Below are 23,207 nucleotides of genomic sequence, written 5' to 3'. Positions count from 1 at the left end.
CGCTCGCTAATGTCACCACAGAGACCCACCTTGTTAACTGAGCTTGCAGAGACGAGGGGGACTCAGAGCCATTCAGAGACAGGGCGAGGGTGCAGAACTAAGACCAGACCCCAGCTTCCTCTGACTTTCAGCCTCAGACCAGATTTTTATCAGGAGTTGATGACCAAGGCTTTCTCTCTAGTTAGAATTCCTGTTTCTGAATATCCTCTTGAGTGGAAAGAAAAATGTCACTGTACCTTCAAAGACAGTGAGATATGGCCCTGCCCTTGTCCAGATGCTGCAGGTGCTCTCACGGGCACCCGGTCCCTGGAAACCAGGCAGCTATTGACAAGAACAAGGCTGCTTTATATTTACTGATGGAGAAAAATCTCCAAGGTTTGTAATATTGTGCAAGTCAAGTAAAATTTCCAAGTGAAGTAAAACTAAGAAGGCACAGAATATGCCATTGCTTGTGTACCAAAAAGTAATATGAATGTATATGTCACTGCGATTCCAAATGTATTGAATATTCTGAGAAGAATATGAAGAAACTGATACCACTGCCTGCCTTGGAGGGGAGCTGTGAAATTAGGTGACTGGGGAAGAGACTGGTTTTCCCTTCACGCTCTTTTTTATTCTTCTGGATTCACATTATCTAGTAAGTACTGTGTGTTTTTTTGGTATTATCAGGTAGTTACATTATCAGTTATATTATCTATCTCAAAAAGAAACAAATTGAAATTAATTTACTAGCTTTTTTTTCTAGCTACTTCACTGGCTCTGTGGCCTTGGGAAAGTTACTTGCCTTGTGTTCTGCCACTATTATATCAATAACTTGTCACCCCTGCCCCCGAGCATGTCCTCAGGAACAATCAAAATAAGGTTGGTGAAAACAGTTACAGTTGGTCCTGTTGGTCATTATTTTTACAAAGCAAAGGACAGTGTCTGCTCCAGGAGCACACCAATGGTTTTGACTTTTTAAACTTTATTTCTTAGGTGAGTTCCTAATGGATTTCATTTCCCCAAAAGAACCTGTGCTCTGAATTTTCTCTCTGGACTTCCTCAATTTAGAATCAGTGTGCCCACTTGAAACGTTTTCTTAATGACACACATGAAAGAGAGAATCATCTGGTAAATATCTGGGGCCCACCTCTGTGTGCCTGGCAACTTGCCAGCCCTGTACAGTTCACCTGGTGAGGTCCCTCCCTTCCTCTCCGAGGTCTCCTTCATCCTGCACGTAGTGGAAATTCCTCTTCTGGTGAATCAATTTCCCAAGCTTGCCTCATAGCAGCAGCAAACCAAATGGCCACCAACCCAGAGAGAGCTCTCCCTGCTTCCAATCCCATCAACACAAATGGACAGGGCTCTTCCTCAAGGCCTGTGTGGGCCGTCTGACCCCTTTCTCCTGTGAGGATGAGCTGCCCTCCCCTGGAAGCTCAAGAGGTGGCTTCTCCTGTGCTCATTTCTGGGTGCATCCTGAATCCCAGGGCCCACCGCCCACTGGCTGGCATCCACAGCCTGGCCTGGCCTTCCATGCCCCCTGTGGTCTGACCCCAAGGTCTGGCCCCTATTAGCATGAGGGGGCGCTCCTGCTGGGGGCACTGAGCTGCAGCGTGGGGCAGGGAGGGAGCCCCTCACTACGTGTCATAGACTCGGAGCCTCCCCCCACCTCCCTTAATCCCAGCCCTGCAGACTCTGGCTCATTGTCCAGGCTTAATGTCCCTCCACCCCAACTCAAGAAGAAAAAAGACCACTGTCATACCTCCATGACTTTCTTCTTGCTGTTCTCCATGAGTGAATTTTCCTCACCCTACCGTCCGCGTCCCCCTATCATCCGCGTCCCCCTACCGTCCACGTCCCCCTACCGTCCGCGTCCCCCTACCATCCACGTCCCCCTTCCATCCGCGTCCCCCTACCGTCCACGTCTCCCTACCGTCCACGTCCCCCTACCGTCCACGTCCCCCTACCGTCCGCGTCCCCCTACCATCCACGTCCCCCTTCCATCCGCGTCCCCCTACCGTCCACGTCTCCCTACCGTCCACGTCCCCCTACCGTCCACGTCTCCCTACCATCCGCATCCCCCTACCATCCATGTCCCCCTATCGTCCACGTCTCTCTGTCATCCACATCTTCACGGTGTTGGTGAAGATGTTCTGCCCCTTTTCCATCCCTCAGGATCCACCTGAAGTTCCTCTCCCCTGGGAAACCTTCCCGCAGCTCCCAGGTAGAATGAGGTGCCCCCTCTGCGTTCCCGAAGACTGTGACAGTGGGTTAGGGGCACTGTAGCTGAAGAGCTACACAAACCTGCATTTACCTGTGTGTCTCCTGCCAGGCTGGGTGGGCAGGGGACAGGCTCACAGAGGCCCCTGCCCCATCCATGCCCAGGGCACTAATGGTGCCCCAGCCCATTCTCCTAAGGACTATAGAATCCAAGAGCCAGGCACTCTTGGATGCAGGGCATGGGAGCAGGGCGTGGCGGGGGGATGGGGAGCCGTGGTCTCCTATACGTGAACTGTAGGTACCTGGCACCAGGCTGTGCTCGCCAGACTTGCCAGGGGTCCTCCCCAAGAGCTCAAGAGGGAGAGCTTATCACACCAGCTGGGGGTGAAGCCCCCCTTTGCCCAAACCAAAGCTGGTACTCTTCGTGCTGAACCACATAGACACCTGATGTAAGGAAGGGCCAATATTAGCTGTGTGTGCGAGGGCAATTGGGAGCATATTTGGGAGGACAGGGGTGAAAAGTAACTTTGGGGGGACATATGGGAAGTTTTCAGTGCCAGCTACAGAATCTGTATCTTACCAACTAGGCAAAACAAAGCATTACACTCGTGGAGGTCCAGTGACACAGCAGATGCCTGGCACTCTGCTTCCTCACCCTCCATTGTAAATTTTCTGCCTGCAGAGGAAAGGGGACCACTGTTGCCATCACAGAAAAGCGGAGGAGCTGCATGTAATCTGGGCAGGTCCCTCTGTGTGGCCCCAGGAGACACGACCTGAACGGGGCTGCATGCAGCGTCTTTGCTGCTAATTTCAGGACGCTTCACAGCACACCACCTCTGGTTGCACCTCCAAGAACTCAGCTCCAAGAGTTTCATCAACCCCTAAAGGGCAGGCGTGGGAGCTCCCCAGCAAGACCGCCTGTGTTGGCACCTTGGATTCCACGTCCTGCATATTACATAACCTCCCTGCGCCTCAGTTTCCGTGTCTATAAAATGGGGATAATGCAGAGGCTGGTACAGTCAGCCCTGCATAAATGTGAGCTGTCACCAACATCCTCAGCCACAGTGTGCGCTCACAGAATAGAGGATGATGAAACTGCGTGGGGCCTTCCGTCACCTGCTGTTTCCAATTCTGCCTCCGTGTTACGAGCTGCTTACTCACCACCAGCTGGAAAATTGGGCAATCGCTGCTCTGAAAAACAATGCAAAGGTCAAGGGCAAAATCAGATTTTCAAAGGGAGAGAACGCTGCAATCCAGGGGAAACTCCAAGGGAAGTTGTTTTTAACCCAGGGGAAAAAAACAAAAAGATGTTCTGCTGTGTTCCCCGATCGATGGACACAGTAAATGATGCAAATCTTGCAAAGACCTGGCCTGCTGCCCGGCTCCTGAGCGATGAAGGCCACCGCTCCACAAACTGAGGGCAAGTCTACTCCCCCTGCTAATCAAAGTGGAAAAGCAAACCTCGCTTTTGTCACGTCAACACAGCCCAGATCCTAAACACAGGAGCTCAAACAGCGTGCCCGGGGCGGGGCCGGTGCCCGAGGGCCCCGTGGAAAGACCAGGGTTTAATCTCTACTTTGGCAGGTCACCCACCCTGCATTCCCATTTTGGGGTGCCACTGGGGTTGGGATACAAGTGCCAGATGGTGCTCAAGGGTAACCACTCCCTTGCCCTCCTCCTGCACCAGGGGCCTCAGTCGTGGTCTAGACCAGCCTTATATCCCCTGGGCCTGGATAGAAATGCATACTACCAGGTCCCACCCAGACCCTTGACCCAGAAGCTCTGCGATGGGGTTGGTCCTCTGTTTTCACAAGCTCTCCAGAGGACCCTGATGCTCGCTCAAGTTTGAGGGCATTTAGAAGACCCACGCCATCCCACTCCCACTCAAAACCACACCATAAGAAGCTGGCAGCGGAGAGTTCAGGGCAGGATAATGGATAGAAGAGTCGGTGCCGTACTTGGGTGGGGTGCGCAGCATGAGGCGATGGAAAAATCTTAGAAGGACGCAAGAGACCTGAGCTGGCACGTCTCGCTTCTGCTGCTCACCCCAGATGAACTGTGTGAGTCATTGCCAGCCAGAATTCACTGCCCCGTGTAGCAGCGAAGAGTCTGCCCATGGGCTACGGGAAATCCCTAGGCTCTCTGCTATGTTAGGCATGATGTTGTATGTATGGCTAAGCGTTGATGATCATTTTTTGGTGATGAGTTCTGTGGTTTCATAGATGGTTAAAAGCGTCCATGACTTCAATGAGGAGAAAAGGCTGCTGCACCAGACTGGCCCTGCGATGTCCCCCAGGAAGTCCACACTCTCCAGCTCTCTGCACAAAGACCTTAATATGTCTGTGGACACATCAGTCAACCTCAAACGTCCAGGATCCCCCTCACCAAGCCCCATCGAACTCACACAGGGGCAACAGGGTGTCTCCCACCCACAGAACTCAGCAACAATGTAGTACTTTATTCATGCCTTCCAGGCATGAGGTTACACAACTCTGCTAATTCTCTGACCTGGGCAAAGGGCAGGGACCCTGGGCCGACAAGTGGGGGATTGCCTCCTGCATTACAATTTCTAGTCCATCACATAGGGCGCTGTCACCTACATCAAGTGTGCACATCATGGGGGCATCTCACCCACATTACAGCATGAACATCTGTGGGTGCTATCACCAGGCAGAGTGAATAAGTGTTCTTTTGCTCCACAAACTTTTCATCGGTTGGTATTGTCAGTATCTGGATTTGGGTCATTCTAATAGTTGTGTGCCTGTATCTGTGTTGTAATTTGCATTTCCCAGATGAAATATGAAGTGGAGAATTTTTTTATGAGCTTAGCTGCCATTTGTTTATCTTCTTCAGGGATGTGTCTCATAAGGCCTTTGACCATTTATTAATCAAGTTGTTTGTTTTCTTATTTTGGGGTTTTAAGTGTTCTTTTAGCATTTTAGCTCTTTATTAGATTTGTCTTTTGCAAATATTTTCTCCTGGTCTGTGGGTTTTCTTCTCATTCTCTTAACATGTCCTTTCACAGGTCAGAAGTTTTTCATTTTATTGAAGTCCAGCTTATAAATTTTTGTTTTATTTTGTCATGTGATAAACCCAAGGAGAAACATGCTGAGACACATAGCAATCAAACTGACAAAAATTAAAGGCAAGGAAAAATTATTAAAACCACAAGGGAAAAATGACAAATAACATAAAAGGGAACTCCCAGAATGTTAACAAGTGATTTCTCAGCCGAAACTCTATAAGCCAGAAGGGAGTGGCACGATATATTTAAAGTGATGAAAGGGAAGAATCTACAACCAAGATGACTCTACCCAGCAATGATCTCATTCAAATTCAATGGAGAAATCAAAAGCTTTACAGACAAGCAAAAGCTAAGAGAATTCAGCACCACCAAACCAGCTCTACAACAAATGCTAAAGGAACTTCTCTAAGTGGGAAACACAAGAGAAGAAAAGGACCTACAAAAACAAACACAGAACAATTAAGAAAATGATATTAGAAATATAAATATCGATAATGACCTTAAATGTGAATGGATTAAATGCTCCAAACAAAAGACACAGGCTCGTTGAATGGATCCAAAAACAAGACCCATATATATGCTGTCTATAAAAGACCCACTTCAGACCTAGGGACACATACAGACTGAAAATGAGGGGATGGAAAAAGGTGTTCCATGCAAAAGGAAATCAAAAGAAAGCTGGAGTAACAACACTCATACCAGATAAAATAGACTATAAAATAAAGAATGTTACAAGAGACAAGGAAGGACACTACATAATGATCAAGGGATCACTCCAAGAAGATATAACAATTATAAATATATATGCACCCAACATAGGAACACCTCAATACATGAGGCAAAGCTAACAGCTATAAAAGAGGAAATTGACAGTAACACAATAATAGTGGGGGACTTTAACACCTCACTTACACCAATGGACAGATCATCCAGACAGAAAATTAATAAGGAAACGCAAGCTTTAAATGACAGAATAGACCAGAGAGATTTAATTGATATTTATAGAACATTCCATCCAAAAACAGCAGATTACACTTTCTTCTCAAGTGCACACAGAACATTCTCAGGATAGATCACATCTTGGGTCACAAATCAAGCGTCGGTAAATTTAAGAAAAATTAAATCATATCAAGCATCTTTTCTGACCACAACACTATGAGATTAGAAATCATTTACAAGGAAAAAAACATAAAAAACACAAACACATGGAGACTAAACAATATGTTACTAAATAACCAAGAGGTTACTGAAGAAATCAAAGAGGAATCAAAGAATACCTGGAGACAAATGACAATGAAAACACGATGATCCAAAACCTATGGGATACAGCAAAAGCAGTTGTAAGAGGGAAGTTTATAGCAATACAATCCTACCTCAAGAAACAAGAAAAATCTCAAATAAACAATCTAACCTTACACCTAAAGGAACTAGAGAAAGAAGAACAAACAAAACCCAAAGTTAGTAGAGGAAAGAAATCATAAAGATCCGAGCAGAAATAAATGAAATAGAAACAAAGAAAACAATAGCAGAGATCAATAAAACTAACAGCTGGTTCTTTGAAAAGATAAACAAAATTGATAAACCTTTAGCCAGACTCATCAAAAAAAAGAGGGAGAGGACTCAAATCAATAAAATTAGAAATGAAAAAAGGAGAAGTTACAACAGACACCACAGAAATACAAAGCATCATAGGGGACTACTACAAGCAACTCATGCCAATAAAATGGACAACCTGGAAGAAATGGACAAATTCTTAAAAAGGTATAACTTTCCAAGACTGAACCAGGAAGAAATAGAAAATATGAACAGACCAATCACAAGACCAATCATCCACATATATTGGATTCTTCATTATATGCAAATCAATCAATGTAATGCACCAAATTAACAAGTTGAAGAATAAAAACCATATGATCATCTCAATAGATGCAGGAAAGTCTTTTGACAAAATTCAACGCCTATTTTACAAAAAAAAAAAAACCTCTCCAGAAAGTGGGCATGGAGGGAACCTACCTCAATGTAATAAAGGCCATATATGACAAACCCACAGCAAACATCATTCTCAATGGTGAAAAACTGAAAGCATTTCCTCTAAGATCAGGAACAAGACAAGGATGTCCACTCTTGCCACTATTATTCAACATAGTTTTAGAAGTTCTAGCCATGGCAATCAGAGAAAAAAGAGAAATAAAAGGAATCCAAATTGGAAAAGAAGTAGTAAAACTGTCACTGTTTGCAGATGATATGATGCTATACATAGAGAATCCTAAAGATGCCACCAGAAAACTACTAGAGCTAATCAATGAATTTGGTAAAGTTGCAGGATACAAAATTAATGCACAGAAATCTCTTGCATTCCTATACACTAACAATGAAAAATCAGAAAGAGAAATTAAGGAAATAATCCCATTCATCACTGCAACAAAAATAATAAAATACCTAGGGATAAACCTACCAAAGGAGGTAAAAAACTTGTACTCAGAAAACTATAAAACATTGATGAAATAAATCAAAGATGACACAAACAGAGGGAGAGATATACCATGGCCTTGGATTGGAAGAATCAATACTGTGAAAATGACTACTACCCAAATCAATCTACAGATTCAATGCAACCCCTATCAAATTACCAATGGCAAGTTTTACAGAACTATAACAAAAAATCTTAAAATTTGTATGGAGACACAAAAGACCCTGAATAACCAAAGCAATCTTGAGGAAAAATAACAGAGCTGGAGGAGTCAAACTCCCTGACTTCAGAATATACTACAAAACTACAGTCATCAAAACAATATGGTACTGGCACAAAAACACAAATATAGATCAATGGAAGAGGATAGAAAGCCCAGAGATAAACCCATGCACCTATGGTCAAGTAATCTATGACAAAGGAGGCAAGGATACAATGGAGAAAAGACAGTCTCTTCAATAAGTGGTGTTGGGAAAACTGGACAGCTACATGTGAAAGAATGAAATTAGAACACTCCTTAACACCATACACAAAAATAAACTCAAAATGGATTAAAGACCTAAATGTAAGACTGGACACTATAAAACTCTTAGAGGAAAACATAGGAAGAACACTCTTTGACATAAATCACAGCAAGAGCTTTTTTGACCCACATCCTAGAGTAATGGAAATAAAAACAAAAATAAACAAATAAGACCAAATAAAACTTAAAAGCTTTTGCACCACAAAGGAAACTATAAACAAGATGAAAAGACAACACTCAGAATGGGTGAAAATATTTGCAAATGAATCAACAAAGGATTAATCTCTAAAATATATAAACAGCTCATGCAGCTCAATATTTAAAAAAACAAACAACCCAATCAAAAAATGGGCAGAAGGGCCTCCCTGGTGGCGCAAGTGGTTGAGAGTCCGCCTGCCGATGCAGGGGATACGGGTTCGTGCCCCGGTCTGGGAGGATCCCATATGCCGCGGAGCGGCTGGGCCCGTGAGCCATGGCCGCTGAGCCTGCGCGTCCGGAGCCTGCGCGTCCGGAGCCTGTGCTCCGCAACGGGGGAGGCCACAACAGTGAGAGGCCCGCATACCGCAAAAAAAAAAAAAAAAAAAAAAAATGGGCAGAAGCCCTAAATAGACATCTCTCCAAAGAAGACATACAGATGGTCAAGAGGCACATGAAAAGCTGCTCAACATCACTAATTATTAGAGAAATGCAAATCAAAACTACAATGAGGTATCACCTCACATCGGTTAGAATGGGCATCATCAGAAAATCTACAAACACCAAATGCTGGAGAGGGTGTGGAGAAAAGGGAACCCTCTTGCACTGTTGGTGGGAATGTAAATTAATACAGCCACTATGGAGAACAGTATGGCGGTTCCTTCAAAAGCTAAAAATAGAATTACCATATGACCCAGCAATCCCACTACTGACCATATACCCAGAGAAAACCATAATTCAAAAAGACACATGCATCCCAATGTTCATTATAGCACTATTTACAATAGCCGGGTCATAGAAGCATCCTAAATGCCCATCGACAGACGAATGGATAAAGAAGATGTGGTACATATATATAATGGAATATTACTCAGCCATAAAAAGGAACAAAACTGGGTCATTTTGTAGAGATGTGGATGGACCTAGAAACTGTCACACAGAGTGAAGTAAGTCAGAAAGTGAAAAACAAGTATCGTATATTAACTCATATATGTGGAATCTAGAAAAGTGGTACAGATGAACAAATTCTCAAGGCAGAAATAGAGACACAGATGTAGAGAACAAACGTAGGTACACCAATGGGGGAATGTGGTGGGGGGATGAATTGGGGGGTTGGGATTGACTAATAATATATATACAGTAATATGTATAAAATAGGTAATTAATAAGAACATGGTGTATAAAAAATAAATAAAATAAAATTCAAAAAAAGAAAAAAGGGATTGCCTTTTGTATATTAACCTGTATCTGCAAACTTGCTATAATAACTAATTAGTTCTAGGATTCTTTTTGTTGATTCTCCCAGATTTTTTTTAACATAGACTGCCATATCATCTGCAAATAAACACAGTTCGAATTCTTCCTTCCCAATCTATATACTTTTATTTCCTTTTCTTGTCTTATTGTATTACCTAGGACTTCCAGTACAATGTTGAAATGTAATGGTGAAAGAGGTCATCCTTGCCATGTTCCTGATCCTATTGGGAAAGCTTTGAGCTTCTCACCATTAAGTATGACTTGGTTGTAGGTTTCTTGTAGATATTCTTTACAGTTGAGGAAGTTCCCTTCTATTTTTAGTTTACTGGAAGTTTTTATCATGAATGGGTGTTGGATTTTGTCAAATGTTTTTTCTATATATGTTGTTATTATTGTATGGTATTTCCTTAGCCTATGATGTGTTAGATTACATTAATTTATTTTTTAGTGTTGATCCAGCCTGTATACCTGGGGTAAATCCCATTTGGTCAAGGCATATGATTCTTTTTATACGCTGTTGGATTCGCTTTGCTAATATTTTGTTGAGGATTTTTGCTTCTATGTTAGTGAGAGATATAGGTCTGTAGTTTTCTTTTCTTGTAATGTCTTCATCTGGTTTTGGTGTTATGGTAATGCTGGTCTCATAGAATGGGCTAGGAATTCTTTCCTCTGCTTCTATATTCTGGAACGTTATAGAGAATTAGTATAATTTCTTCTTTAAATGTTCAGTAGAAGTCTATGTGGACCTGGTGCTTTCTGTTTTGGAGAGTATTTTGGCATTTTCTCTTTGTAAATTTGAATAATTTTAAAGCAGTACTTGTGCTATGATATTTTGCACTTATTTATTAATGAAGTTTACATGTTTCTTCTCCTCAGTTGTGCTTTACAAAGAGTACCAACTATTAGCCTCTTATTTATAACCTGGGGTCAAAGGCAACCTTGAGCATATCGGTTACATAGAAACTGTACTAAGAATTTATGTGTTAGATATGGAATTGTAAAGTTGATGGGCCACAGGAGTAGATGTGAATAAGTCTCAGAAATAAGACATGTATTTCACTCCCAGGTCCTGGATGCAGGAGCCACAGCACACCATGCAGGGCCACAGGGGAAGCACCAGAGTGGTCAGGAGGTAGAGGATGGGAGCAAGGGGAGAGCTAAGGCCATGGCCTTTATTGGAGTCTCCTTAGGAAAGGCAGGGCAGGGCAAGGTGAAGTGCTTAGGACTGGCTAGTTTGAATAGTGTTGGTGGCTCTAAGCTATAGAGTCGGCCTCTGGTTGCCTGGTACCTGGTCCTGGGGTGATTAAGGCAGAAGAATTTTGCCTCCTGGGGAGCACAGCCTAGATAGAATAGGCCTGACTCTGGGTTGGTTTGTTCCCATATATCAAAAACATGCTCCTGGGGCTTCCCTGGTGGCACAGTGGTTGAGAGTCCGCCTGCCAATGCAGGGGACACGGGTTCGTGCCCCGGTCCGGGAAGATCCCACATGCCATGGAGCGGCTGGGCCCGTGAGCCATGGCCGCTGAGCCTGCGCGTCCGGAGCCTGTGCCCCGCGACGGGAGAGGCCACAACAGTGTGAGGCCCACGTACCGCAAAAAAAAAAAAAAAAACATGCTCCTGGATGAGCCCTTTTCTATCTCCAAGAATGGGCTAGCCAGGGAGGGCCAGTCTCTCCCAGCCAGAAAGGTTTGTGAGGTGCCAAAACATCATACTATACAGAAAAGAAAAATATATACAATACAGAAACAATAAGTAATTCATTGTGCTGGAGTTCAGAAGAGGCCCCAGTGTGAGGTGGAAATGGAAACCACTGGTGGAGCATGACAACTCTAACAGCCTGGGCAGCAGGCGTGCTGACAAAAGATGCTGCAGGTTGCTGAGTAGCTACCATGCGCCAAGCATCATACTGAGGAATTCCTACACATGATGGGAACACACAGTGGGGTGACTCATTGTCCTGGGCCCATACCTTCTAAATGACCAGAGCCAGGCTCTGAAGCAGCCCTTCTTACACCAAGAGCATTATTTGTATCTGTAATGCAGCTTTCAGTGTGGCAGACTAGCAGGCATATGCGTGCCTGCAACTTGGACTCGAATCACGCTTGAGTTCAGCCTCTCCAGGTCCTCACCTGCACAGTGAGGGGAATTCGGGCTTCTGGGAGTCAACACAAGGAATGTAGCAGGCTCTGGGCAAAGATCAGGAGCTTGGAGGGTGTGGGTCAGTTCCTGCCATGGGCCAGGTCTGGAGTCCCTGCAGGGCCCCTGTGCATGCCCAGGCCCCCCCCCCCACGTCTCCCCAGAGGGCTGCCCGATGTTGTACTGAAGGGCACTGCTGACAGGTAACACTGTGTGCTAGACTAATGTGACTCTGGACACACACTGAAGATTTCACAATGTTTTTATTCACAAACACAAACAGAAGAGCCTTACGTTATAGTCAAAGCAGTGTGCCCAGGTGCCATGAGGTCAGGGGGACCCTGGGGGTGTACTGATGCAGCAAGAAAACATTGGGCCAGACCTCAGGATGCTGGACAGTGTCCAGGCAGCTCCCACCTTATTCACTCCATGACTTTGGGCAAACTCTTCCCCTCTGCAATCTTCAGTTTCCTCATCTGGAAAATGATGGACTGTACCAGGTGAGCTTTATTTTTTCATTATTATTTACTAATTACATGTTCTTTTTAGAAAAACGTAAAATGGATTTAAGTGATGTTAAAATTTCCCATCATGTTACCGCCTAGATATTACCAATGTTCCCATTTCCATGAATCTCTTTTTGGATGTGTGTGTGTGTGTGTGTGTGTGTGTGATGTGTATATGTGTGAGTTTTAAAATGGGATCACACTATACTGTCTGTTCTACAGCATTTTTTCATTTAATATATTATGAACATTTTGTCTACAGTGTGTATTTACGTACACAAGCATACATGTGTGTACATACATGCACACGTACACACACATGTTGACACACAGATTACTGGCTGCAGAGCATTCCTGTCCTTAGATGTGTGTGCACTTCCATCAGGGCTCTCAAAGTTAACGCTCCACAGACGTAACAGGAAATGAGTGACTACTTGGTCTGATTGTCTCCTGATGCTTCTCTAAGTGGAACTGCCCCTTCAAAGGTTGTGCGTGCTCTCAAGCCTTGCACCCAACGTTGAAAGCTGACCTGCCCTCCGGGAGGGCTGTGGCCACCGGGAGGGCTGTGGCCACCAAGAGCCCGAGCAGCAGGGTGGCGAGGGCTCCCTTCCACCACCCACAGCACCTGAGCCTGGAGAGCTTCCCCAGTGTGTTGGTCTGTGCTAACAGAAGGGGATGGGTCCCCAGTAGAACCCCTGTCTCTGACAATCTCCTTCAAGACTCTTGGGCGCCTCCAGGATTCAGGGATCTCAAAGCATTAGGATGTGACCTCAGATATTGCCTCAATTTAAAGACAAAGGAGAGAATGGGGACAAAATCCAACCACCCAAAATCACACAGCAACTTAGTGGCAAAGTTCAGATGGATAATACCTTTTAAAAATACCAGAAGGGTAGCAAGGGCAAAGAGTGCTGATTTTGGAGTCAGACAGTCTGGGGTTCTCATCTTTTTTGTTGTTGCTGTTCATTTTAAAGTATTATTAGTCACACCTGAGAGTGAATGAGTTCATCAGATCTTTCCCGAGAACAGGCTTTTCAGAGGGTGAGGATTTAGGGGTTCTGCTAGGCACCCATAAATGATCTTGAGCAGCTACCCCCACCCGGCCTCGAGGCTTAGTCTTCTCCTCATTGAAATGGGGATAATAAACACGCTGCTCTGGGTTCCTCCGAGGCTGAGATCATGTCTCAGAACCAACATTCACAGGCTGCAGGTTCAGGTTGGCAGCTGTTGCTCTTCTCTACGGCGTCCTCCCTTCAGCCCCTCCACACCCCCCAAGATGCTTAAGGCAAGGTGGGAGGTTAGTGTGTTAAGTGACCAGTATTCTGAAGTGGTGCTACCATTCGTTCACTCGGCGTCACCTGGGAGTCGTTAGAAAGGCCAATTATGGGTCTTCGTGCAGACCTACTTGCGGCTGGGCCCAGCTGGGGCTCCAACAGCCCCTGGAGTGGCTCCAATGAGCTCAAGTTTGGGACTTCGGAGTCCGATTGCTACGGTCACCCTCAGCTGTCCTACCTTCTGACTCTGCACTCCAGTCACGACAGGGCATCTCTCTGGTCTCGGATGCCTTGGGGACTAAGGTGGGGCGATGACCTCCACTCCTTCAGGATGTGGTGGCAATGCTGGTAAACCCCTTGGCACGCCGTGAGGGCACCCCTCTTGGCCCATTGTTGGGGGCACCCGTGGGCCCTGACTTCCTGAAGGCCCGGACACACAACCCAGTTGTGCACAGGGGAACCTGCCAGGTGGAGCTGCTCAAGGCTCGGGGCTCCACCCCTGCGTGGCTCTTGTGCCTGCGAGGTCATCAAGGGGAGATTGCACACAGGTGGGCTCCTGCACGCCTGCGTGGGCCTGCCGTGTGGCGTACCCGCCGGTACTTCAGGGCGCAGGGGCTCGTCGTGCAGTGCAGCTCGCCAAGGCATCTGGTCCCCGCTGGGAAGCAGGATGGACCCCGGAGCGCAGGTAGTCCAGGGCAGGATGGGGGTGAGGCGGGGGGATGGAGGCGAGGCGGGGGGTGCGGGCGCGCAGGCAGGGTCAAGGTGGGGCGATGGAGAGGGAGGCTTCTGGGTGTGCCCGGGGCGCAGGTAAGCCGGGTCACAATGGGGCTGGGGGCGTGGGGGGTTGGCGGGGTGCTGGGGACCAGGCAGGAGGGGAGGGGCGCTGCAGGAGGCCTAGGTAGGGGGGCACCCCTTACCTCAGGATCCGCCTGAGCTCCCGGGTGGGTCGGGCAGGTCCCGCGCTGGCATCAGGGGGCCTCCTGGTCCTCGGCGGGAGTCGCTGCACAACTCCCCTCGTCCTGAGCCCCAGGCCCACTTTTCTCCCCGACGAGCGACCTGTGCTCGGAGGCCCCGCTTGCCCAGGCACGGCACCCAATGCGCCATCCCAGAGACATCAGAGGGGTACCCTTGTTCTGCTGCCCCCCGCCCCCCACGCCCCTCATCCCCCAAACCCTCTGTCCTGGATCTCGGCCTCTCTGGGGAAAGCCTGGAGGCCCAGGGAAGCAGTGGGCGGCAGAGGGGTACCCATGCAACGCCTTGCTCCAGAAGCGAAATGGAAAGCGGGGCTGCACAATTAAGTTGCAGGCCCCAGGGGAAGTTCAAAGCCTGACCTTCATAACCCTGTATTTTGGCTCCAGTGGCAACAGCTGACTCGGGACCCCTCAACCACTTCCGTCCCAACCAGGGGATTCCTGGGGGGATTTCTGAGTCTCGGTGTGCCTGTCTCTTCACCAGCCAAGTAGGGCTTTCTTTTCTCTTTTTCATTTGTAAAGAGGTAATACGTGCCCATGGTTTCAAAATAAAAAAGCATAAACAGGTACACAGTGACTCCCGCCACCCTCTGTCCAGCCCGCAGCATAAGTAAACATCATGTTTTTAGCCTCTTCTGGAACTTTCTCTAGATTCTTTTTTTCCCTCCGTTTGTACAAAAGGACTCTACCTAAAACAGAGATCTTTCCTTATCCGTATATTAAAAAAAAATTGTATATAAAACACTGTTAAGGGTCCTTGCACATTTATCCATTAGGTTGCCAGTTTTTTCCTAGATATTAGAAAATTAACACCTTATTTATCTTCTCTAGAACGTGTGTTTTATCTTTTTTTCATTTAGTATATCTTTTTTAAAAAAAATTATATTTAGTTTATTCTTTTCTTTTATGTCTTCTGTATTATGAGTTATCATTAAAAAGCCTTATTTCTGACAGATTTACAGAGGAATTCACCACTGTTTCCTTCCAATTCTTATATAGCCTTGTTTTTTACATTTAAATATCCATTTGGAATTTATCATGGTGAATGATGTGAATAAGAATCCAACTTTGTTTTAGATTTTTAAAAATTATTCTGCTTTTTCCTAGTAATCTATGAATTTTTAAAGAATATAATATTCCGTCCCTTATAATTTATTTTATATAAAATATGAGGTAGGAACATGTTTTTACTATTGTTTTGGTTTTTTTCCAAATGACTTACCAGTCAGAGCAACATGCAAAGAGAAAGAGAAAAAAACCCTCTCTTCCCTACTCCTTTGAAAGCCTATCTTTTCCCATATGATATTCCCATATGTATGTCAAGACCATCTTTTTAAAACAATACTAATTTTTTGTCTGTAAGCTTTGTATATATATTTGTAAGACAATACTAAATCATTTTTTCTGTAAGCTTTCAGTATGTTACAATATCGTTTTATTAAAAAACATCAAACTTCCAAAATTGAATTATTGGCTCTTTATTCACTTTCATAACTGGGTTAGTTAAAAGTAGCTCCTGTTAATATCTTCGCTTGGAGTTTCTTTTTTGTAAAAGCCCAGCCTTCCCCCTCACCCCACGTCTTTATTCTGAGATCTCAGTCCCTGTTTGAAGTAGGAAGACTTATTCTCTTTTGACAAGTGCTAATTATCTTCCAAGGGGTTTGGATCATTTCTTTTTCGCCTTGATCTAGCAGGGGCTAAAAAAAACAAAGTGAATTATCCTTACTACTTTATTTCTGTTTCTCCTTATTTCTCCTTGGATTTTGCTCTATGAGTGTTGATGCTATACTGTCTGGTTCAAAGATAATTATAACAGAAAAGCATTTTGGCTTTTATTTTTTCTTACACGGTACTTTTGTGGTCTTAATGTATTTTGCCATGAATTCAGCCTTTTCCAATATAAATAGTGAAGTCTCTGAATTTTTTCACTTGTTCTTCTCTGATTGTCTTTGCCATCATTCTACTTCGAAACTTTCTGAGCACCTCATCTTCAGTGCATCCTGCTGTATACAGTGTGGAGTTGGATTTTCTTTCTAATCCAATCTGAGAGTCTTTTAATAGGTGAGTTTTTTCTCTTTGCATTTCATGTGGCAGCCGTTTGAACTTTACTTCACCAAACAAGATATGTAGATGATAAGTAAATGAAAAGATATTCAATGTCATTAGACAATACAGAAATTCAAATGAAAACTACTTTGCAAATGAGATACCACTACTCACCTATTAGAAAACTGAAATTTAAAAAAAGTTTTAGGGGCTTCCCTGGTGGTGCAGTGGTTGAGAATCTGCCTGCCAATGCAGGGGACACAGGTTTGATCCCTGGTCTGGGAAGATCCCACATGCCGCAAAGCAACTAAACCCATGCGCCACAGCTACTGAGCCTGCACTCTAGAGCCCACGAGCCACAACTACTGGGCCCACGTGCCACAACTACTGAAGCCTGCGCTCCTAGAGCCCGTGCTCCGCAACAAGAGAAGCCACGACAATGAGAAGCTCACGCACCGCAACTAGAGAAAGCCCGCACACAGCAATGAAGACCCAACTGAGCCAAAAATAAATAAATAAAATAAATAAATTTATTATTAAAAAAATTTTTAAACTGACAGTACCAAATGCTGGTGAGGATGTGGAGGAACCAGAACTCTCCCTCGCTGCTGGTGGGATGGAAGGGATGGAAGAATGGCATAGCCACTTTGGAAGACAGTTTGGCAGTTTCTGATACCAACTTATTCTCTGGAGTAAATCTTATCTTTCAGGTTTATTTAGAGTTACATTAATCCAGTCTAAGCATTTTTGCTAAAGGAAACAATGCTCAAAAGGACCCCAAGGGCTACACAGAAGACGCCATGTAAACGATCATGATCAGTTCATCCTCCCAGGAGGAGGGCGCACTTCCTCCCTGCTTTCTGGCAGGGCTCAAGGCATCTTGGTGCATGAAGCCAGACCTCCACAGACGTGGGCGTCAACAGCTCTGATCCACAGCTCGTCTCTCTGCTTAGCTGCTTCTGGTCACTCACCCCACCCCGCCTCAATGTTCCCCTCAGTTCCCTGATGAAGATCACACCCACCTCATAAGAATACCATGAGAAATCCAGGAGAACAGATTTTGAACGTTGCAGCACACTCCATGGAATAAATGTTTCCATGGGAAGCCCTCCCTAGACTGTATTTTCAGCACCTCTAATGGTTTAATCAAGGATTTATCTTGGAAGAAGAAAAAAGGTGGCCATGATGGACTCACTGCTGTCTGTCATGAGGTTTGGCCCTGGGATATTATTAAGCTTTTCAAAAGCATCACACCTCACCCTACTCTCAGCACCTGCACCTGCACAACACAATTCCACTTACATACCAAAAACTGCAGTTTTGTTTTTTCATGTTGAGTTTCAATGTTGAGATGATTTCATTGACATTTCAAACTTTTTTTTCTGAAAAAATATTACCTGAAAGTCATCTGTTTTTTCAATCTTATCCTTAAAAACCATCTTTCTGACGGGTGCTTAAAATTTTCAGCAAAAAAAAAGACAAAACTAGTGAAAAGGCAGGCACGGCATGAGTGTGGTCTTGTCCTGTGCTGGGTTTCATCTTGGTGCTGGAAGCTTCCCTCGCTGGGGCAGAACTGGAGTGTCTGCCTCACAGTGGTTGTACCTCAGGAATGTGCCCGGTGGGGCTTGGTGCCGGGCCCAAGGCTCCACTTGCTGTGACCTTCTAGGATGCTGACCTCTGTGCTTTGTTTTGGCAGCTTCCTGGGTTGAGCTCCTCTGAGGATGAGAGCCTTTCTTCCATGACCAGACGGACGTCCCTGACAAGGGTCCTAAAGCACAGCACCCCAGAGGGAGCTGCCCCCAGCTGGCACTCAGAGCTACTGGGCGATGTCCCCTCACACCAGGAAGGGGGCTCTGCAGGCGGGTCCCCACTGCCTGTACGCTCCCCCTGGGACCTCCCTTCGTCCCCGGGAGAGTTCAGCCCCAAGGTCCCCCCCAGAAAGAGGCGGCTTTCCACCATCCGGGCCTCTGAGGTGTCCAGTGGGCAGCTAGGATCCAACTCGGACCCCTTTGCTCTTGAGGAAGATCCGCCCGTGCCAGCCTCGGTCACCCGGCGGCGGCGGCGGCGGCAGCAGCAGCAGCAGCAGCAGGGCAGGCCCCCCAGAGCAAGGAGATCGCCACCAAACTTGGGATTGCCCGGGATCCGGAACACAGCCAGGAGGAGGCCACGGGACCTGAAGAGGCTGGCTGCTGCGGTAGGACCTGACCCCGACCCATCCCCTGGAGCTCTGGGTCCCTGCCCAAGGCCTCCTGGGAAGCAGCCTGGTGACAACTGAGAGAGCAAACGCTGCCCTTTCCTCACGGATGGGCCCCTGGCCTGGGCATCATGAGGTCACCAGGACTGGAGGAGATCGTCCAGCTCAGGGCCCTGCCTGTACCCCATCCTTCCCCCACTCTGAGGGGTCCCCATGACCCCACGAGAAGGACCTTTGCTTGTGCCATGAAACATGTGCCTCCCATGGTTCCCATGTGCTCCCCAACTCCTTAACATAGTCTGCCTTCCCATGCTGTAGGAATGAGAGAGCACAGGCTGGGAGTCCCCAGAAAGCCCCTCGCTCTGTCCTCCTCTCAGCTGTGAGCCCCTGAAGCCTCACCTGCCCCCCTGTTCTGGCCAACCTCGGGGTCCTGGTGGGTAGAGGGTCTCCTGGTCCCTTCCTGCTGTGAGCTCTGCTTCCCAGCCCCTCAGCTGGTCCTTCTGGTGACCTCATGTTCTAGGAGCTTCTCGGGAAGGAGCACTGCTGTGGACACTGCCGCCTTGCCTTTCACACCAGACGCTCTGCCCATGTTTAAGTTGGGTTTGCTTTGGGGCTATTGAGTTATATAAATTCTTTATCTATTTTGGATATTAACCCCTTATCGGATATGATACGACTTGCAAATATTTTCTCCCATTTCATAGGTTGCTTTTCATTTTATTGATGGTTTCCTTTGCTGAGCAGAAGCTTTTTAGTTTGTTTTTACTTTTGTTGCCTTTGCTTTGGTGTCACATAAAAAAATCATCACAAAGACCATTGTCAAGGAGCTTACCCCCATGTTGTCTTCTAGGATTTTTATGGTTTTAGGTCTTACATTCAAGTTTTTAAGCCATTTTGAGTTGGTTTTTGTGTATGGTGTATGATAGTGTTCCAGTTTCATTGTTTCTGCATGTGGCTGTCTAGTTTTTCCAACACAATTTATTGAAGAGACTGTCCTTTCCTCATTGTACATTCTTGGCTCTTTTGTCATAAATTGACCATATAGACATGGGTTTATTTCTAGGCTCTCTATGCTGTTCCTTTGATCTATGAGTCTGTTTTTATGCCAATACCATACTGTTTTTATTACTATGACTTTGTAATATAGTTTGAAATCAGGAAGCATGGTGCCCCCAGCTTTGTTCTTTCTCAAGATTGTTTTGGCTCTGTGGGATCTTTTGTGGTTCCACATGAATTTTAAGATTGTTCATAAAAAAATTTTTGTAAAAAATGCCATTCGAATTTTGATAGAGATTGCACTGAATCTGTAGATGGCTTGGGGTAACATGGACACTTTCACAATATCAATTCTTCCAGTCCATGAGAACAGATTATCTTTTCATTTATTTGTATCATCTTCATTCCTAGTGGTCTCTTTTCTCTTTCCTGTCTTACTTTTTCACCCTACTTCTTCAGAGTGTCATTTGGTTCTACCTTCCAAGTTCCTCTCATTGGCCTTTTGCCCCCTCTGCTTGGCTTCACTTGCCTTTCTGGGGCCACTGCTCGTGGAGTGGGTTTTTCTGATGCCACCCTCCACACCCTGCTAGTCTCAGGACTGTGCCTTGTTGTAGTCAGGAGCAGGTAATTACCAGCAGATCAGAAGCTCCATGTGCATTTCTGGGTGGGACCTGTCAACCGGGGGCTGCCCGGGGGGCCTCGGCTGCCTATCCATTGCAGGACAGATGCTTCCTCTCACTGGTCAGTATCCCCACAAGCTAATGTCCTTCTGCCAGGAGAAGCATGAGCCTGGCTGGAATATTCTGGAGCTGAAGAAGAGAAGGGGCCTGTAGGTCTCACTGTTTTTGGTGGGGGGAGATTGCCACAAACCTACCTGCCACCAGCTGAGCCTGGGTCCCCAGAAGCAGTGCAGGCCCTCCATACAGGCAGAGACCCTCTTCCTCAATCACTGGGACAGACACTGAGTCCTCCACAGCACCAGGCTCTCCCATTCCTCATTTTGCCCCTGGGGCTTGCCTCTATTTTTATACTTTCAGGGTATTTGGAGGACCCTGACCCACAGTGGGCCTGCCATCAGTGGCCGGCAGACCCCAGCCTTCTTTCCTTTCACCTCCACGATTGTCCTCTGAGATCCAGTCCCCACACCAAACACCACGGGATCTGGCTAAGCCACCTGAGACCTGCCCCCCTCCACTTTCTATGTGCCTCTGCCTTGTTCAGCAACCTAAGTCATCCTGCTCCCATCTCCCCTGTGCTGTCCTGGGGACCCTCTCCCTCCCTCCCCTGCCCTGAGCAGCTCTGGAAGAGCCCCTTGAAAACACAGCAGGAAAATGGCCTGTCTAGACAGCCTCACACAGACACTCATCTGCAGGTGCCAGCCACCCTTCACGTTCCCAGCCCATGCCTAGCTGGTCCCTCCTTCTTCCTGTCCCCTCCCCAGTGACCTCTCTGTGCCCTTGTCAGACCCAGATCCTGGGGTCCTAACCCCATCCGCTCACATACCTGCCTGTCCCCACACTGGGATTCGGTCCTCTGGGAGGTTGCTAGCTCCGTCTTGGGGTCATGGTGCCCGGCATGCGGGGGCAGAGCCGTGGAGGCCGGCGAGGCCAGCTCACACTTGTGAGTCCTGGATGGTGCCCAAAAGTCAACACGTGTGAGGGTCTGCAGCCCTGGGTGGGCACCTGCTTTTCCAACACAGATTGTCTCTAGCAAAGGTCAGTGCTCCTGCAAGGTAGACCTCAGAGATGCCTTTCTTTTAACAGACAGAGCGGCTGAGGCAGTGGGAGATCCAGCTGCTTCAGAACATCGAGGAGGCCACCCAGCATGAACTCACCATCGAAGACGACTGAGCACTCAGCCCCGGGACCAGGAAGTAGCTGTGCTCAGGAGCTCCTGCTGCGGCCTGACTTACTCATCTGTCCATCCGACTGTCTGTCTGTCTGTCTGTCTGTCTGTAAACCCCACACCTTCCTCAGGACTTGCTCTGGGTCCAACCTTGACCTCCGTTGTACCTCTGGGTGGGTTGGGAGGAACTGGCTGATGATCTTGTTACTCAGATTCCAAATGTGGCTTTCAGAGGCACCAGCTGAGACGAGGGGATGGAGGGAGCAGGTACAGACAGGTGAGGTGGATGCCCCAGGGCCACCCTGGAGGTACCCGGAGATGAGATGTAACCCATCTCCCCTGCCTTCTTCCCCAGCACGGCCAGGTGAGCCTGTGATGCTGGGAGGACACAATGTAGGGAATAGGACCAAGTTTCACAGGTAAATACCAAGGAGCTAGGCAGCCCACCCAGCTGGAGAGGACGGGGTCTTAGACTGCCACTCCAGGAAAGGCCAAAACAGTGGCTCTCAACTGGAGGGCATTCTGAGAATTTGTGGGTGCTGGTTTGTTTAGGGTATTGGGGGGGCGGGGTGAGGAATTTAACCCCTTCTCTAGAACTGAGCTCTCTACCTCACTGTTTAGGATAAGGATCCCACCAAAGGGCTGGAGGTATCTGTGATCCTCATACTGTAAGGAAAAAGAAACGGGTGCCCAGGGCACTTCAGTCAGCATAGCCCGGCATCAACCTCCCAGGTCCAGGCATCTCTGAAACACGTCTGTTAGTGGACCCGTTGTGGTTATGAATACAGAGCTAGATTTTATCCTTGTAAATGCTTTCACAGCACCCCTCCACTTTAAGAGTGTTTTTTTTTCTTCCTTCTAAAAACCAAAAATGCTTACGTTTCCAGTGCCATCGTGCGCTGCCTCCGCAGCCCATCCTCCAGGCCAGTCATCCATGACCTGGGTCTTCTCAGGGACGCAGATAAAGCCTATTGCTAGAGCAGAGTCCAACCGTGCACCCTAAACAGAGCCTCAGGCTGGCCTGAAACGACAGGAGGGGGCAGATTCCAAGGGAAGGCAAGGTTGAGGATGATCTAAGAGAGAGCGAAGAGTCTTACTCTGGAGCTGCTGGGTGGGTGGAGGGCATTCCAGATCAGAAAGATGCTCCCCGGAAGAGCCTGCATTTGTGTGGAGGTTTTGAATAAAGAAGGGGTGATTGGGATTCCTCACACGGGATTAGATGCAGGCTGAGGGCTGCAATTATTGGGATAGTTGCTTCAAACTTCCTCTGTTGATGTTCTTATATATGTTGGTAAGAACTTATTTACTGTGTAGTGTGTTTAAACATTTAAGTTTTATGAGCTACTCTCTCCTTTACAAGCTGACTATTCAACTTGTTCACTTTTCCTTTTTTATAACAATTACCAGATCATTAAAAAGTTCATGCTTTTGTGTTATATTTGAAAAATGAAGAAGCAGAAAAACTACCTATAATTGCAATAACATGGAGATTAAATACTTCAGTGTAATTCCTTGCCGTCTTTGTTATTAAAAATAAACAATTTTCACGAGAACTGTTCCCAGAGTCTGT

At 46.6% G+C, this 23,207-nt stretch overlaps 1 protein-coding gene across 1 annotated transcript; it reads left to right on the top strand.

Annotated features, from left to right (window-relative positions):
• Positions 1-4,421: 4,421 nt before the first annotated feature.
• Positions 4,422-21,642, top strand: CCDC201 (coiled-coil domain containing 201). The gene is made up of 5 exons (XM_060107703.1): positions 4,422-4,537; positions 11,970-12,008; positions 12,167-12,305; positions 18,299-18,796; positions 21,556-21,642. The coding sequence occupies exons 1-5, from the start codon at positions 4,422-4,424 to the stop codon at positions 21,640-21,642; spliced, it is 879 nt and encodes a 292-aa protein (XP_059963686.1).
• The last annotated feature ends 1,565 nt before the right edge of the window (positions 21,643-23,207 follow it).

This window comes from Mesoplodon densirostris, chromosome 9, assembly GCF_025265405.1.
Source record: "Mesoplodon densirostris isolate mMesDen1 chromosome 9, mMesDen1 primary haplotype, whole genome shotgun sequence".
Taxonomy (NCBI): Eukaryota; Metazoa; Chordata; class Mammalia; order Artiodactyla; family Ziphiidae; genus Mesoplodon; species Mesoplodon densirostris.
This window is presented reverse-complemented; position numbering and strand designations above follow the sequence as displayed.

Excerpts from the sequence above, each read along its gene's own strand:
- CCDC201 (XM_060107703.1), top strand. The coding sequence starts at position 4,422 with ATGGTTAAAAGCGTCCATGACTTCAATGAGGAGAAAAGGCTGCTGCAC. Across the intron at positions 4,538-11,969 it reads CTGCACAAAGACCTTAATAT|AGGGCTGCCCGATGTTGTAC; the intron begins GTCTGTGGACAC and ends ACGTCTCCCCAG. Across the intron at positions 12,009-12,166 it reads CTGAAGGGCACTGCTGACAG|CAAGAAAACATTGGGCCAGA; the intron begins GTAACACTGTGT and ends GTACTGATGCAG.